Below are 14,514 nucleotides of genomic sequence, written 5' to 3' on the forward strand. Positions count from 1 at the left end.
TCCCTGGTTAGATGCCTGATGCGATCAGAGCCAAGCTGGCTCTCTGCAGTGTCACCTACCCAGGTGGGTGCTGAGCCCCAGAGCCCACCGTATCACAGCTAGCCTCTTCCTCTGCCTGCTACCCACTTCATAGCCAAGCTGACAAGAGTTCTTTATTCTCCGTTGCTTGGCCTTCTCCACCAAACAAATGAGTAAGCGATGAAACCAGAAATTCTAAAATTTCTCTTCACTCTCCTCATCTTCTGCTGGCACCCGGTGCTCACCAACTTGGTACAACTGAGCTGGTGTCCATGCCAGACGCTCTGGAGATGTTCACAAGGTCCACCTTCAGCTAAGACCACGTAGAGTAAGAGTGCTCCAGAGCCCGGCTTAATGTAAGAGCCTGAACTGGGTGCTCTGGAGAAGCCTGTCTTTCTTCAGTGACATGCAACAGAGTCAAGGAAATCCAAGGTCGCCCCTTGAGTTCAGAGCACCACCCCACTTTTGGTTTGGTTTTTTTTTTTTAAGCCATCAGCCTTGTAGAAGCACCTCTGAACTCTTGCTGGATCCCTCCTGTGATAGTTGAGCTGCAGCTTCTCCCTGCCTTTGGCCACGCTCATCTTTTAGGGAGCTTCAAAGAGCTGCCCGCATGACAGGCCTGAGATGAGATGAGATGAGATGAGATGAGATGAGATGAGATGAGATGAGATGAGATGAGATGAGATGAGCCATCAGCATCCCTACTGTGGGGCCCAAGAACACCTTCAGGACAGCTCTGCTGTCCCCACCCTGCATCCTGGGGCAGAGGACAGCGTGCCTAAGCCCTGGCCAGGCATGCTCAAGGCTGGCCTCCTGCACTTGCCTGAAGGGAAACCAGGAGGGTGCTCGGGCACCTCCAGCCAGAGGAAGGCAGTCAAATTAGACCTGGAGACTATGGTCAATGGACAAAACAAAACAGAGACAGCCTTTCAGTTCACCAGTGAGTCATCATTCATCTGCTATCAAAGCCCAAGATAAATCTCTTTTCCAGAGGTCGTGTCTGCATGCATACATGCATGTTTGTATGGCAGCTTTAGACTTGGAAATGGAAAACCGTGACCAAGAATTAAGCTGGCCTCCAGACATTGCTGTGACAATGGAAAGCAACATCTTTGGTCATTAACTCATACACTTCCCAAAAGCAGAAGGGATTTGCATCCTGGGAAAGGACAGCCAGTGTCATCCCTGCAGAAGCCATGGCAAATACTGATTCACAGCTGTGATTTCCTCTTTGCTGTTTCTTCCCTGGGCCACGTTCTACATCTGCTTTTAGTGCTGTAGGGGAACTCAGTTTACCCATTTGCACCTCATTTTTACCTTTTATCTGAAACTGAGCAGTGAAGCCTTGAAGGACACAGGCAGTCTTGTGACACAATTGAAAACAAAGTTTTCTTGCGTCTAATAGAAAGTTTCATGACCAAAAAGAGAGAAGGAAAAGCAAAGAACAGGATGCTGCAAGACCCACCCACACCAAAGGCAACGGTTTCAGCCCTCCAGACCCTATAGACTCAAGGCCTCGTTAACTGACGATGAGGTTATTCTGGTACCTTCCACCACAGCAGGGACCAACATCGATGCGCAAACCAGAACTCCCACATTTTCAAGAACAGTTAAAAAAAAAAAATTACAAGGCAGAGGGAGGGAGATATTATTTCCAGAAAATCACATAACTCCCTCTATCCCTGGGTCTGTCAGGGATTTGTGCTACGACTGGGAGTTTTAGTGATGGCTGTGTCCAAACGCATCTTTTCTGGACTGGATTTCGCTGTCGCTGCTGTGACAACTGGAGTGCCCAACAATGTGGCTGCAACAGCCCTTCCCCGGGGCTCCAAGAAAAAGCTGAATTCACAGCCCACTGTACATGAACTGAGGGAAAGCCCTGGCCCCTCATTTCCGTGAAGGAAACCCCTCCGCAAGTGGCATGCTTTACCCAAGTCTCATCATTATAAGCGTTACTTTGGAGTTAAGGACTCAATCCTACCACCATTACAACCCTTCAAAGATGAACTCTCTACCTGCATTTACAGACCAGAGCAAGAAGGAGCTTTCTGCTCCCAACCTCACAGATGTTACCCACAGCCTGCAGCTCGCTGGAGCATCCCTGCCCTGTTTCTCAGCTACATCCTCCTCCGTGCTGTGTGGTGACACAGGAGTGAAACACCAGCTACAGCAGCCACGCCAGGATGCACCCGGGGCAGCCACCGCTACAGTCGTCTTCCCAACTCTCCCGGTTGTGCTGACTCCTTTTTTTGTAATTTTCCTTCACCTGCCTACACTTCCATTCAACTCTAGGTCACCTTCACAGCCAGCACACCTACTCCTACTGCCCTGTTATTACTTCTTAATGTGCTCTGTCAGGAATTGCTGGTCCTTAAGAGACGTCCTTAATTGTTGATCCTTAAGAGAGGTAGGCTGAGGACACGAAGTACACGGTTGCCAGTGAGACAAACCAGACTTACTTTCTGTCCAAAGGGAAAATACTTCTCTCTGGGGGAGAAAAAGACATTAACGTGGATTTCTAAATACAGTTTTGGGCGTTGTATTTTTTTTTTTTTTTAGTTGCCACATCCATTTACCCAGACACAGCGAAAACGTCTCTCAGCTGAAAAACTGAACTCGTAAAAGCAAAGCAAATGATCTAAATAAAAATCCCCTACTCAGCTTTGCCATTACCAAGATATCCGCTAAGCACAACTCTCCAGCCACTTTGCTGGTATGCAGGTCACCTCCCTTGCTCTTCTGTTTGCATCTTGGTAGCAACATCTACCACCTCCAAAGCCATTCATCTTCCAAAGTTTCAGCAAACCTCCACGCTACCTATTGATGCGCTATCACTTCCCATCACTCCCTCAGCTACGCTCACCGGCAGAGACCCAGCTGTCGCTCCCCAATTTTCCTTTATTCCACCGCTTTTCTCAGGCACCTGTAATACACTTTTCTATGACTGCCCAACGCTACTCAGGTGTGAAAAAGTGGCAAAGCCAGACCTGGGATAACAAAACACATCAGCTGTTCACATCTGGAGTTCTGCACCAAGATTCATCAAAGCACAAGGGACTGCAGTTGGAAGTCCGATACTCAAAAAGCTGGCTGGAGGTTTGCCTCGTTTGTTTAAGTATTCCTCTCTTACTTAAAGAGCTGGACAGATCTCAACAAGACACGGGCTCTAAGAAAAAAAAAAGGTGAAGTCTGCAACTTTGCAAGGAGGAATAAGGATAAAACAAAAAGCCTATGATCTGGTTAGAAGCGGAAGCCTTGCTTCCAGGTAGTTTTGGGGTACGTGAGTCTTGTCTTTGCAAGGTGCAGAGGCGGGATGGGAAGATCACAAACATACAGGCTGTCCTCATGACAGACTGTGTTTAGGGTATGTCCTCGATGGAAACACGGGGTTGCATTTCCATGCCCGCACCTGCGGGAGGGCACTCTAAGAGGCAGGTTGGCATTTGTGTGAGGAGACGGAGTAAAGGGTGGGGGAATAAAAGAAAAAGGTGCGTGTGAGGGATGGGGAGAGCTGCCCTGCCCTGCCCTGCCTGCAGGAGACGGGCAACGACAGGCAGCCGGGCAGGGCAAGGTGCCAGGCAAGGCCATGCCTGCCCTGCAGCCAGCACCCAGGAGCCGCTCTCCCTCCGGCTGGGACCAAAAACGGGCCCAGGCACCCAGAGCTCCGAGCAAGACTCGACTCATCCTCACAGCCAGCGAGCCTAAAATTAAAAATAAAGGGGGGGAGAGGCAGAGCACCACACAGCCCTATACCTGACCGGGCTGCGGGTACCTGGGCAGAAAGCGGTGCCTCTGGAGAAGCCAGGAGGAGGAGGAGAAGGAGGAGGAGGAGGAGGAAGAGGAGGGGGAAGGGGGGGTGTCCCCGGCTGCAGCGTGCAACATCGCCGGGTCTGTCATCATCCTCCGGCGGCGGCGGGGAGGGCGGGAAGCGGGGAGGAGGTGGGGGGAGCGGGGCGGCCTCACCTGACGAGGTCGAGGAAGGAGTCCACCGTCTCCTTGCTGGTGGGCACGGCGCTGGGCAGCCCCAGCTGGGGGGCGTTGAGGGCGGAGGCGCCGGCGCCGGGGCGGACGATGAAGCCGAGGGCGACGGCGAGGCCGGAGGCCAGCAGCGTGGTGCCTAGGAAATAGGCGACGGCGATGCCTCCCAGGCGGCCGAGCGAGCGGGTGTCCAGGCTGGCGGCTCCCGACACCAGGCTGCAGACCACCAGCGGCAGGATCACCATCCGCAGCATCCGCAGCAGCAGCTCCCCCGGGAAGGCCAGGTAGGCCACCTGCGCCGGGCTCAGCGCCGCGCCGCGCACGGCGGCTCCCAGCGCCACGCCGGCCACCACCCCCGACACCGTCAGCAGCACCAGCGCGTTGCGCCGCAGAAAGCCCCGGCAGCCCCGCAGCCGAGCCCCGCCGCCCCGCTGCTGCTGCTCCGCCGCCGCCGCCGGGCCCGCCGCCGGGCCCTCCGCGTGGCCGTTGCGGCCGCTGCCCGCCTCATCCGCCGCCTCCATGCTGACCGGCGCGGCGGCGGCGGCGGCGCCCTCCCCGCTCGCCGGCTGTCTGCGCGGCACCCCGTGTGCCGCCGCCGCCCGCCGCTGGGCCGCCGGCCCCGCCGAGAGGCCCGGCCCCACCGCCAGGCCCCGCCCGCGGGGGAGGTGACCGCGCCCCGCCTCCTCCCCCCCTCCCTTTCGCGCCCGGTGCCTTCCCGCCCGCCGGCTCGGGGCCCGCCAGCGCCATCGCCGCCCGCGGGGCCCGCACGTCCCCTCCGCGCCCCTGCGGAGCCCCCGCGCCCCACCCGCGGGCCCTCGGCGTGCCCACGGCCCCGCCGTGTCCTCATGGTTCACACCCCCCCCCTCGGTGTCCCCCTCAGTGTCCCAGAGCTCACACGTGTCCCCTCAGAGGTCTCCTCAGTGTCACCTCAGTGTCCCTGTGGCTCACACGCGACCCCCCAGTGCCCCCCTCAGTCTCCCCACGGATCACACAGGTCCCCTCGGTCTCCCCATGGTTCACACACATCCCCATCAGTGTCCCCACAGCTCACACATGTCTCTTCAGTGTCCCACTCAGTGTCCCCGTGGCTCATACATGTCTCCTCAGTGTCCCTGTGGCTCACACACATCCCCCCAGTGTCTTCCTCAGTCTCCCCACGGATCACACAGGTCCCCTCAGTGTCCCCATGGTTCATACACATCCCTGCAGTGTCCCCCTCAGTGTCCCCGTGGTTCACACACATCCCCGTCAGTGTCCCCACAGCTCACACTTGTCTCTTCAGTGTCCCACTCAGTGTCCCCGTGGCTTGTACATGTTCCCTCAGTGTCCCCATGGCTTGTACATGTTCCCTCCGTGTCCCCATGGTTCACACACGACCCCTCAATGTCCCCCTCCTCTCCAGGAACCTCTCGGAGAGGCAGGAGCCATCCTCTGCACCAGGACAGGTTGTGGCTGTGCCCCCCATCCCCACACTCAAAGCTGTCCAGCAGGTCCACGGGCTTATCGGTGGCAGGGTGGCATGGACACGCAGGCTCCGTGCATGCTTCCTTGAGTGAACTGGGCTGAAATCCACATCTGATCACATGAGCAGGCTGCCCGAGGAGCAGACAATGTCTCTGATGGTACAAGAAGCTGATAAAGGACACCTGGGGCTTTCAAATCCACGAGGGCCTCAGAGGTACAGTACTGTCGTGTTTGCTCACGGAGCCAGTTGCACAAGCTTCAGCCAATGTTTTAATTTTAGGCACAGCCTAGCAGAAAACGCACTGTGAAAACAACCAGCCACACATTTGCTTTTCGAGTAGACCGTACTAATTAAAGAGATTGACAGGGCGTGATGGGGCAATAATCCCGATTTAATAAGACTCTTTTCTGCTTTCCAGCCTCGTGGATACACCTGAAGATCCCTACACCATGGCTGGAGCTCCTGGGAATTGCCTCCGTCTAAATGGGTAACGACACCACCGATGAGCAACTGCGTCCACCACCACCCACCTCAGAGTTCGATGCAAAGTCTTGACTTGCAGCTTGCTCTTGCACTGAAATTTGACTCAATGTACCAGGCATATTCTTATTGATTTTATTTTTTTTTTCCTGATAACTTTCCCTTTGAGGAACACTTGGTTTGTGGAAGTCTGGGAATGAATGTTCCACCAAATTAGGATAAGCAGAGAGGGGAAACAGAGACTAAACTAAACAGGAAAGCAAGTATCTGCAAACACTTTCAAAGACATTCAATTCCACCAACATCAAAAGGAACAAAAAGCTATGCGGGTCTTTTAAAATTGATTTTGAATTTTTTTTAATAGTTTGTGAATAATAAACAATTAACCCTCCAAAAGAATTGTTTCTTTCCCCATCAGAAGCATTTCTAAAATGGATTTTTAATTAATATTTTGAGAGCATTCCTCATTAAAGTGACATGCTTCTTTTTTTCCCTTGCATTTCTCCCTGCCGTTCTCTCCCAGTCTCACTCTTTTTTCTTTCCATTTACCCGTGAAAAGAGGAAGAGAAAAGGGGAAAAGAAAAGACAACAGAAAATTATAAAATAAATACAAAAATATAAAAGTCTTTATTCTCCGTTTCAGTTGAGAAAAGATTCTAAAACCAAACGATGAACAGAAATGCTGTTCCCATATGCAGACTGAAAGGCAAGGGGAGAAATTCAGGGAAGTGTGAACAAGAACATATTAAATCGGAAAACTCATCCCTAGCAGCACATGTAGGACACCAGCGCAAGAGTTAAAAGAGAGTCTTTTCTACCCTACGGATCAATAGTAGGGTCCTTCTCTCCTGGAGGATCTCTCCATGTCCTTGTGGGTTTGATTTTGCTCAGAGCAGTGACACGAGAACAGCCAGGTGACCCACAGGAACACACACCTCCAAAACTGTAGATCCCACTGCATGTTTTTTAACCCGTGCTAAGGTGAAGAACACCTTGACGTCGGTATGCTTGTGTCAAGCTTCCTAGTCAATGACACCATGACGATTCGGATTCCCAATTTCCCCTCCCTTTTTTTGCCTCTTGATTTTCTGATTTAAACACTGATCCAGTTATCCTTCTTCTCTTATCTTCAGATGACAAGACTTTTGCCAAGAAGAAGACAATAGAGCACGTGAACCTCCCACCGTATAAATGGACATCATCCCAAAGATGTTCTACGCAAAGCTAACTGTTTTTCCACACCCTGTGAGAGTTCATGGATGGCTGCAGTGATTAACTCCGAAGCCCGCTGACTTATTCAGTAGTAACCATTGACTGATCCATTGTGTCATGTTTTCATTTCAGCGCTTGTAGGTCTTGGGAGCTTTCCAGTGAGTGAGTCTGCATGTTTCCAATGTCCGCCCTGCTGGTGCTCCGAAATTAGGGTTTTTGATGTTCCCTATCACAACCTGAAGAATTTTTTGTCTTAGATGGCTTCTACCTGCACAGGGCTAGAGTGCTTCCTCCAGAAATCAGCAGAGGGATCATAAACAGGCAACAACAAATAAACAAAAAAAAAAAGAAAAAAATCCAGTTCCTTTTAAATAAAAATAAATCCTTTTGCTTTTGGTGAGGAGGCAGCCAACAGTTTTCAACACTGGCCCAGGAAGGAAGAGGTCCTGCTGATTTCCAGTCAAACTCTGCTTGATATCATTTTTTGATGGTGGGTGTTTGAAATCCCAGCCTCAGTGAAGGAAATGAAAAAATCTTGATGGCTGTAAAGGAATCAGGTCCTTCCACTCTATGTTTCAGCACCAAGCAAGCAGAGTACAGGACTTATTTTGAGCTGTTTCCCTCAGAAAAGGTCCTGCTTTGTTGAGGGAAGTTGATATCGAGACCTCTCTGAGGAAAGGCTTACAATTCCTTTTTCCTACTGCTCATCCATTTCCACTGTTAACCTTTACCACAATCTTGCTGCAAATCAGTGGGATGGACACTTAAAATGGAATCTATGTAACCTAGCTGTTGCCACCTAGAAATTTAATGTCTAATTCTTGCTTTTTCCATAGTCAATAGAGATAGGGAAAGTCACCCCCTTTTAAAAGATGTGTCTGAGGCAGATGAGCCCCTGACTTACAATGCAGCTCTCATCAAAACCGGACTGTACCACAATATAATAGAAAATAATTATTTTCCTCTCTCTCTGACTTCTGTATATGTTATACTCACCCAACATTACAAACTCAAGATGTTTATTTGGTCCTCAGAGGAGATTTAACCTGGCATCTGAACTGCATCCTACTTTTCTTCTGCCCTGACCTCCAAAATAAAAATGCACCCCGGCCCTGAGGACATCCACATCTGGAGCTAGCTCTGAACTTCATGGTGGCCTCTGTAATAAAAGCAATTCTCTGGGTAGCAACAGCTGTGATCTCTGGAGAAAGTCAGATTTGACTGTTAACTGCACAGCGCTGCTCATCTCAGCCAGAAATGAAGGTCTTAAAGACAGCTTCTGCCTTGTAATTTTTGTTTTTTGGGAAGGAAAAAAGTGGAATCCACTCTGCATTACTACATAGTATCTATCATCTGTCCTACTGCATGTACTAGGTATTATTATGTACTACCACAAAGCACAAGCATAATAGACTATATGTAACAAATACTTCTGAAAGAGCAAAACCCATGAAATAAAGTAGCAACTGCTACACCCTTAGCTTTTGATCATCTATGATGATAATAAACCCATCTGGCGGGTGTTTTCTCCATCACTCTTAGGGTCACATCAACACATATTCAGTGCTGGCACAAAAGTGCTCCAATGGCATTGGTTTCAGAGGGTGGAAAAGCCCATCAGAAACAGAGGAGAAGGTTTTCCACACCTGAGGAAGGTCAACACAAAGTCTGAAAGAAATCAGACTTGAGTTTCTTTGCTAGGGAAGGAGAGGAAGGCTTTCAAAGAGCTGTTTGCAGCTCCTTGAGTCTCACACCTAATACATGCCCTCTTGGCACAGGTTTGAGTAGCCCTCGGGCCACGTTTCCTACAAAACTGCATACCAGCTGTGTGCAGTAGAAGTACAGTGAACGCTCATCGTGCCACCTCTGCTTCCCTCTGTCTTCCTGCCGCTGTCTCCCTCTTCCTAAGACCGGCAAGGTTGTCTGCAAGTTTCAGGAGCTTCTTTGGGTCTGGCTGCTGTTTACCCTCTGTTTTTGGGAGACCTAACAGAAACCTCTGTAGGCTTAGAAAGATATCATCAATTAGCCCATCTCCTGTGACTGCTTTGATTTGAAGTAGTTTGAAGAGCGATGCCTAAAAGTCATGGTGGCGGGAGGAGGGAGCAAGATGAAAGGGAAGAGGGCAGGAAGGGGTTGGGTTTTATGTTTGTGTTTTTCAAGAGAAGCTTGAATAAAGGTGCTCCCAGACATCCCAACGGAGATGTTCTGGGCAGCCTACAGCGTCCCAAGGGGCTGTGTTACAGAGTGGCCTTTTTCTGAGGAGAATACATGAAAAGCATGTGGGAGAGATCTTGTTTTCCGCCAGGCAAAATGAAGCCCTCAGAAAAGCCACAGCACGCTGGCTGAGGCAGGAAGGCCTAGAGCACTTCCCTGGTATGCAGACTTTAGCTTGGCAAGAAGACTTTGCTGGGCCTGGGATGCTAAACAATTTGGACAGACTCCAGCCCCATCACAGAAATGCTCTCCGCCTGCCTCTGGGAGGAACATGAAGGGTGCTCCTCTGCTCTTCCTGGTGCCACCGACCTGCTCACCCCACTGCAAGCTGGATGCAGGACCAGCCACCCACACGCAGCCACTTGGATTTATCGGAATGAGTCTGATTTCAAGATATCCGAAACCACGGAAAGAAAACCCCCTGGCCCTCAGTGATGCCAGATCCCAAGACAATTCCTCAGGTCCTGCTGCACGTAGGTTCCTGCCTAGCAACCGAAATGACCCAGTCCCAAACACAGTCCTACCACAGTGTCACACGTAGATTCACCATCTCTCCAAGCTAGGCAAATTCTCATGCCTGATTGAAAATGTTCTGAGGGTGAAAAAAAAAAGCCTTTGTGAATGCATTTTCTAATAGCAGAGGCAGGCAAGGAGATTTGCAAATACCACTTGCTTGCCCAAACTCCAACAAAATATAAACTCTGCAGACAGGGATGGCTGACCTGGGGTAAATATTTAACTTTATCCTCCAAAGGCACATGCAATTTTACCAGGAAGAAAATGAAAAATATAGAATAATACCCCCACATGCACTTTGTTTACTCTAAGGATCCTTTGAATTACTCTGGAAACAAAGTTGAATTGAGACAGGAGTGAATTTAAAACTGGGTGTGTCATCCCCTTTTTCAAAACCATAATAATGTACAAACATGAAGAAAAACAAATTGACACATGCTGGAAAAGAAGGGCCCTGACTCGCCTCCCAAGAATAATGGCATTTCTCCTTTTCAGGGTCTCCCTGAGATTTTTCTTTGAGGGTAAAGTGGGGAAAAGCAGGAAAAAAGGGCAGGAACGAGCACAGATGTTCAAGATCTTGGACGTGTGACATCCTGTCCTAGTGGGGGACATTGCCTCTAGCTGGCGGGGGAAATGCAGGGTCAGGCTTTCCAAAACAAGCTGGGCTGATCTGAAAACAAGCTGTGTGATCTCCTCTCACGGTGAAGATTTGCTACCGAAGAAGCAAGGGAAACGATCGGAGGGTTTCAACTGTGAGAAACGTGCTTGAATGAAGAACTTGGGAGTGCTCCAAGTAGAAGTGCCTGCTGATTTCTCCCATGGTTGTGGGTTGATAAAGCGCCTCGCTGGTGGCAGGAGGCGCGTAAGTTGGACAGCTGAGGATTTGCCTGGTGTTCAAGGATTAATACACAAGCAGGGCATGCCTTGATTTACATCAGCTGTATGGAATATGCTATAAAAAGCTACGTTAGGGAGAGGAAAAAGCATGAGCAATTTCTGAATGTTGGTTGTGATTCAGTGGCTAGAAGCAGCATGGGGAATCTCCATCCTTACACATTTTATCCCTGATTACAGTATGACAATAAATACTGTATCCCTGATTATGGGTGACAGTAAACTGGGATGACAGCGAACAGGAGTGGTAAATCTGCTGCCAGGGAATGTAGGGGACTGTGCAGCTGCCCTTTGCCCACTGGCCTGCGAGGATGTCTTCCCATGCCCCCAGCTTGCTGCAGGAGTGTGACAGTGGGGCTGTGGGTGCAAACGTGTGGACCGAACAGGTCTCTGAGAAGTAACTGCAGCTTTAGAGATCCTCGGGGCCATGAAAAAAACAGCAGCAAAATATCGTAAGAACAGTCATACTGGGAAGGAAGAACATAAGAATAAGCAAAGCAAGAACATGTGTCATTTTCTGAGAATACTTTCCAAGTACCCAACAATCTGCAGCTCAGATGTTTCCAGGTGCAGTTCTTTGGATTTAAAAGTCTTCCATACGTTTTTCCTGCAGCAAATTTGTCTGCTGTTTTTTTGAACCCCGTCATCTCTTTTCCAGAGATGTCGTTAGTCCTGTACAGACCTCACTGCATGCTTTTTTCACCCTTTGCACCTTTCCTGGTTCTTCTGTACCCCTTGAGACCAGAGCACAAAAGCGTGGCACGGCTTCATGGTAGGTAGAAACTCCTGTCTCCCCTGCCAGCTACAGACAAGGCAGCAGAGTCAGCAGGCAGGAGCTAACGAAGGCAGCCCATTACGACCAGAAAAGTTGTTTCCCTACTCAATGCTGCGCTTCAGCAGTAACACTGCTACATGCACTGCTGCCAAGGTCTGTGGCCACAGATTCAAGCATGGCCAGTAGTTACAAGGCCCCTGACGGCTGTGCATGGATTAAGCAGAAAAGTAACCAGCCTGGAGCAAAGAGCAATTGCTGTGTCTCTGTGTGTGCATGTTGCTGTAATGCTGTAACAGGAGTAAAAGCGCCGAGGAGAAAGCAGGTACTTCCATTTATCAGACTACTATTTTAGCACCGCACCACTTTGCCTGAGATTGTCAGATGTGGAGTTACTCTAACAGCCGTACTTCTTCATCAGGGGTATCTGAAATAATGTTAATGTCAGTGCTCAGCAGAGAGCCCTCCCCTTCTCCCTGAAAAATTAAGTTTATACTTGATTGGTATAAGAAGTGGAGACTGTTGAAGAAAATAAGTACTTGGCCATTTATGCCAGGACCCCAGGACCGTATAAATCTCTTTTAGGGCAGTGAGGGGCAGGTAGTTACCAGGAGTGCATCTGACCTACTGCAGAAGATGGCATCTGGCCAGCAATGTGTTCTGACTTGGTTGATTCACCAAGTGGGTGTATTAACCACCTGTGTAAAGTATCAAACCACTAAAAACTTGCTGTGTTTGCTCTACTCGTGAAATACAGATTTAGGAAAAGGTTACAGATTCTTTGTCCTCCGAGGCTGCCACCGAGTGCAGTTCCCTCCTTTGTGATGAAGGGAATTTGGCATTCAGGCCCAGGAGATGCCTAAGAGCAATCCATCTAGTGAGGCTGTAGGTCTCTGAGGCTGCGAATCCTTGGATTTCTGCTCAGAGGCAATCTCAGACAGATCCTCAGTGGAGGTTTCTCTTCAGACAACGTGCCTATTTTTACAAAACTCACTGAAATACACTTCCTGTGAGACCTCTACCCTTCGGTGAAATTTCGGTAAAATTGCATGCTGGAATCAAGAGCTATTAATAAGGGATGGATGGATGGAGCCACATAGAGACACGTCTCCCAGTGCATGTGCCAACGTACAATTTTTTAGGAAGCAGGCCAAAACTTACCTTGTGTCTACTGTTGTCCCAACTCTCCGTGTGAATCACAAAGTAGTTGTCCTAATAGTGGAGAAAGAGGGGATGTAGATTTTCTCTTTAATCCTGAAAAGATACATACAAATGTGTAGAAATGTGGTGGAGTCACATATGCATAAGGAAAATGGTAAACACATACTCAATGCTTTCCAGGGCAGCGAAATAAAAAAACAAAGTTAAGAGAAAGGGGGAACACAGAAACTCATGTAATGAGACTGCAGGTTAGTATGAAAATAACCTCAAATTCTTGAGAAGTCACAGCAGCGTGTTGCATTGCCACTCTCTCCCTTTCATCCCATCATGTCTGCATCGCGGAAAATGAGCTTTTTGCTGCTGAAGTCCACAGTTTCAGATGCGTTTCTTAGCCAGGCCTAGAAAAGTACACAGGTACCTAATGTTTTTCTGGGGGTTGTAATTCTCATTGATCAGATTTGAGAATCTGAGCTTATGTTATCTATTGTACAATTTTCAAACCTGCCTAGGGTACCTGCTAATGTAGGTATCTGAGATAACTTCTGGGAGCTCCAAAGACCCTTTTATTAGCCTGAACTAACGCAATTTTGGCTCCCTAATTAAGTAACATCATTATCAAATCCAGGAGAAAAAACCCAAACAACAACATACCCGTGCAGAGTAGATTACACACTACTGTGCCTGTGTAAGAAAGAGTCCTGTCACTGCAGGTTTTGGAGTAACAGCCCTGCTGGGAATTAAGATGAGGAAAACAAGGCAGGAGGAGAATGCACTTTCCACCTGCCTTAAATTAGAGCCAAGACCTCCTGCATCGGGGAGTGCAAGTTCAGGCTCTGGCACGGTGCAGCCACGGAGTGGGGCAGCAGCCCCAGGCTGAAGCCCCCTGATTCTGCAGCGGGGCCGCAGACCTGCAGGGCACGTGTGCTTCTTGGAGGGGGTGAAGAGGTCCTACCTCAGCCTTGTAACCCCCAGCTTGCAAAGGAGCTTGAAGAAAAATAAACAGAGGCGAAGCCATCCTCCACCCCTTGCTCATACGCCACCTCTTTTCAGAGGTGAAAGAGTGGCCTATTAGCAGCAGAGGATATGCTGAGCAGAGCCACCGCATCTTTCTGGTGGATAAGGAGAAGCAGCAGAGGCGGCAGCTGGAGCAGGCTGAAAGCTTTTTCTGAGTGCCACAGGAAAAGAAACCATTATGCGAGCGCGCTAAAAGCCTATTCATTGCTAAGGAAAGGGCTACTGAAGAATGTGGGACACATGCCGAAAGCTGCCAGCCAGAGCAACAGGAAGATTATGAAAGCCCTTTGCAAAGACCCCCATCTCCTTCCTTTGGCAGTGGTGATTCTGGACATGGAGTCGTTTCAGACCTACCCATTGAAATCCTGTAAATAGCTGTCTGCAGGGAGGGAGAAGCTGGGTTACAGCTAAGGGGGTTTCTTCGTGTGGGAACTGTAGGTAAAACACCCATATCGTGGCAAAATACGGTTGGGAAGGAAGGCAAATGCGCACCCTGGAGAAGCTCTCCTTGAATTACCGGACCTTACGGGGAGTGACTTGAACTCTTAAAGGAAGCAAATGTGGATGTTTTCAGCTGTGCTCCTCAGCGGCGAGCAATGCCGACCTTCTCCACGCTGGCTGCTTGTGCGGGGTCTGTGCACGCAGGAGGCTGGGGATAGGGAAGCTTTTAGGTCTTCAAACAGGAATATTTAGCACCGAGTCAGCAGCTAACTGTTCTGACAGACAAGAGAGCTGTCTCCTGCTTTCTGTCTCCCAATGTCTGTCTTCCTTTCCCTCCTACTCTTCCATT

General features: G+C 49.6%; 1 protein-coding gene and 1 long non-coding RNA gene across 2 annotated transcripts in view; one reads left to right on the top strand and one right to left on the bottom strand.

Annotated features, from left to right (window-relative positions):
* The window catches only part of SLC1A4 (solute carrier family 1 member 4), a 37,522-nt gene extending 32,993 nt beyond the window's left edge, over positions 1-4,529 (bottom strand). Inside the window, exon 1 of the mRNA XM_087774123.1 lies at positions 3,982-4,529. Within this exon, the coding sequence (XP_087630249.1) occupies positions 3,982-4,517 (536 nt within the window). The 5' untranslated portion in view covers positions 4,518-4,529. The remainder of the gene's footprint in view (positions 1-3,981) is intronic.
* On the top strand, positions 4,146-9,072 carry LOC148053103 (uncharacterized). The gene is made up of 3 exons (XR_015708113.1): positions 4,146-4,280; positions 5,880-5,948; positions 7,075-9,072. It is a non-coding gene; the product is annotated as an uncharacterized LOC148053103 (long non-coding RNA).
* The last annotated feature ends 5,442 nt before the right edge of the window (positions 9,073-14,514 follow it).

The sequence above is a fragment of the Nipponia nippon genome, unplaced genomic scaffold, assembly GCF_047370975.1.
Source record: "Nipponia nippon isolate SJK-2023a ecotype South Korea unplaced genomic scaffold, ASM4737097v1 scaffold_4, whole genome shotgun sequence".
NCBI lineage: Eukaryota > Metazoa > Chordata > Aves > Pelecaniformes > Threskiornithidae > Nipponia > Nipponia nippon.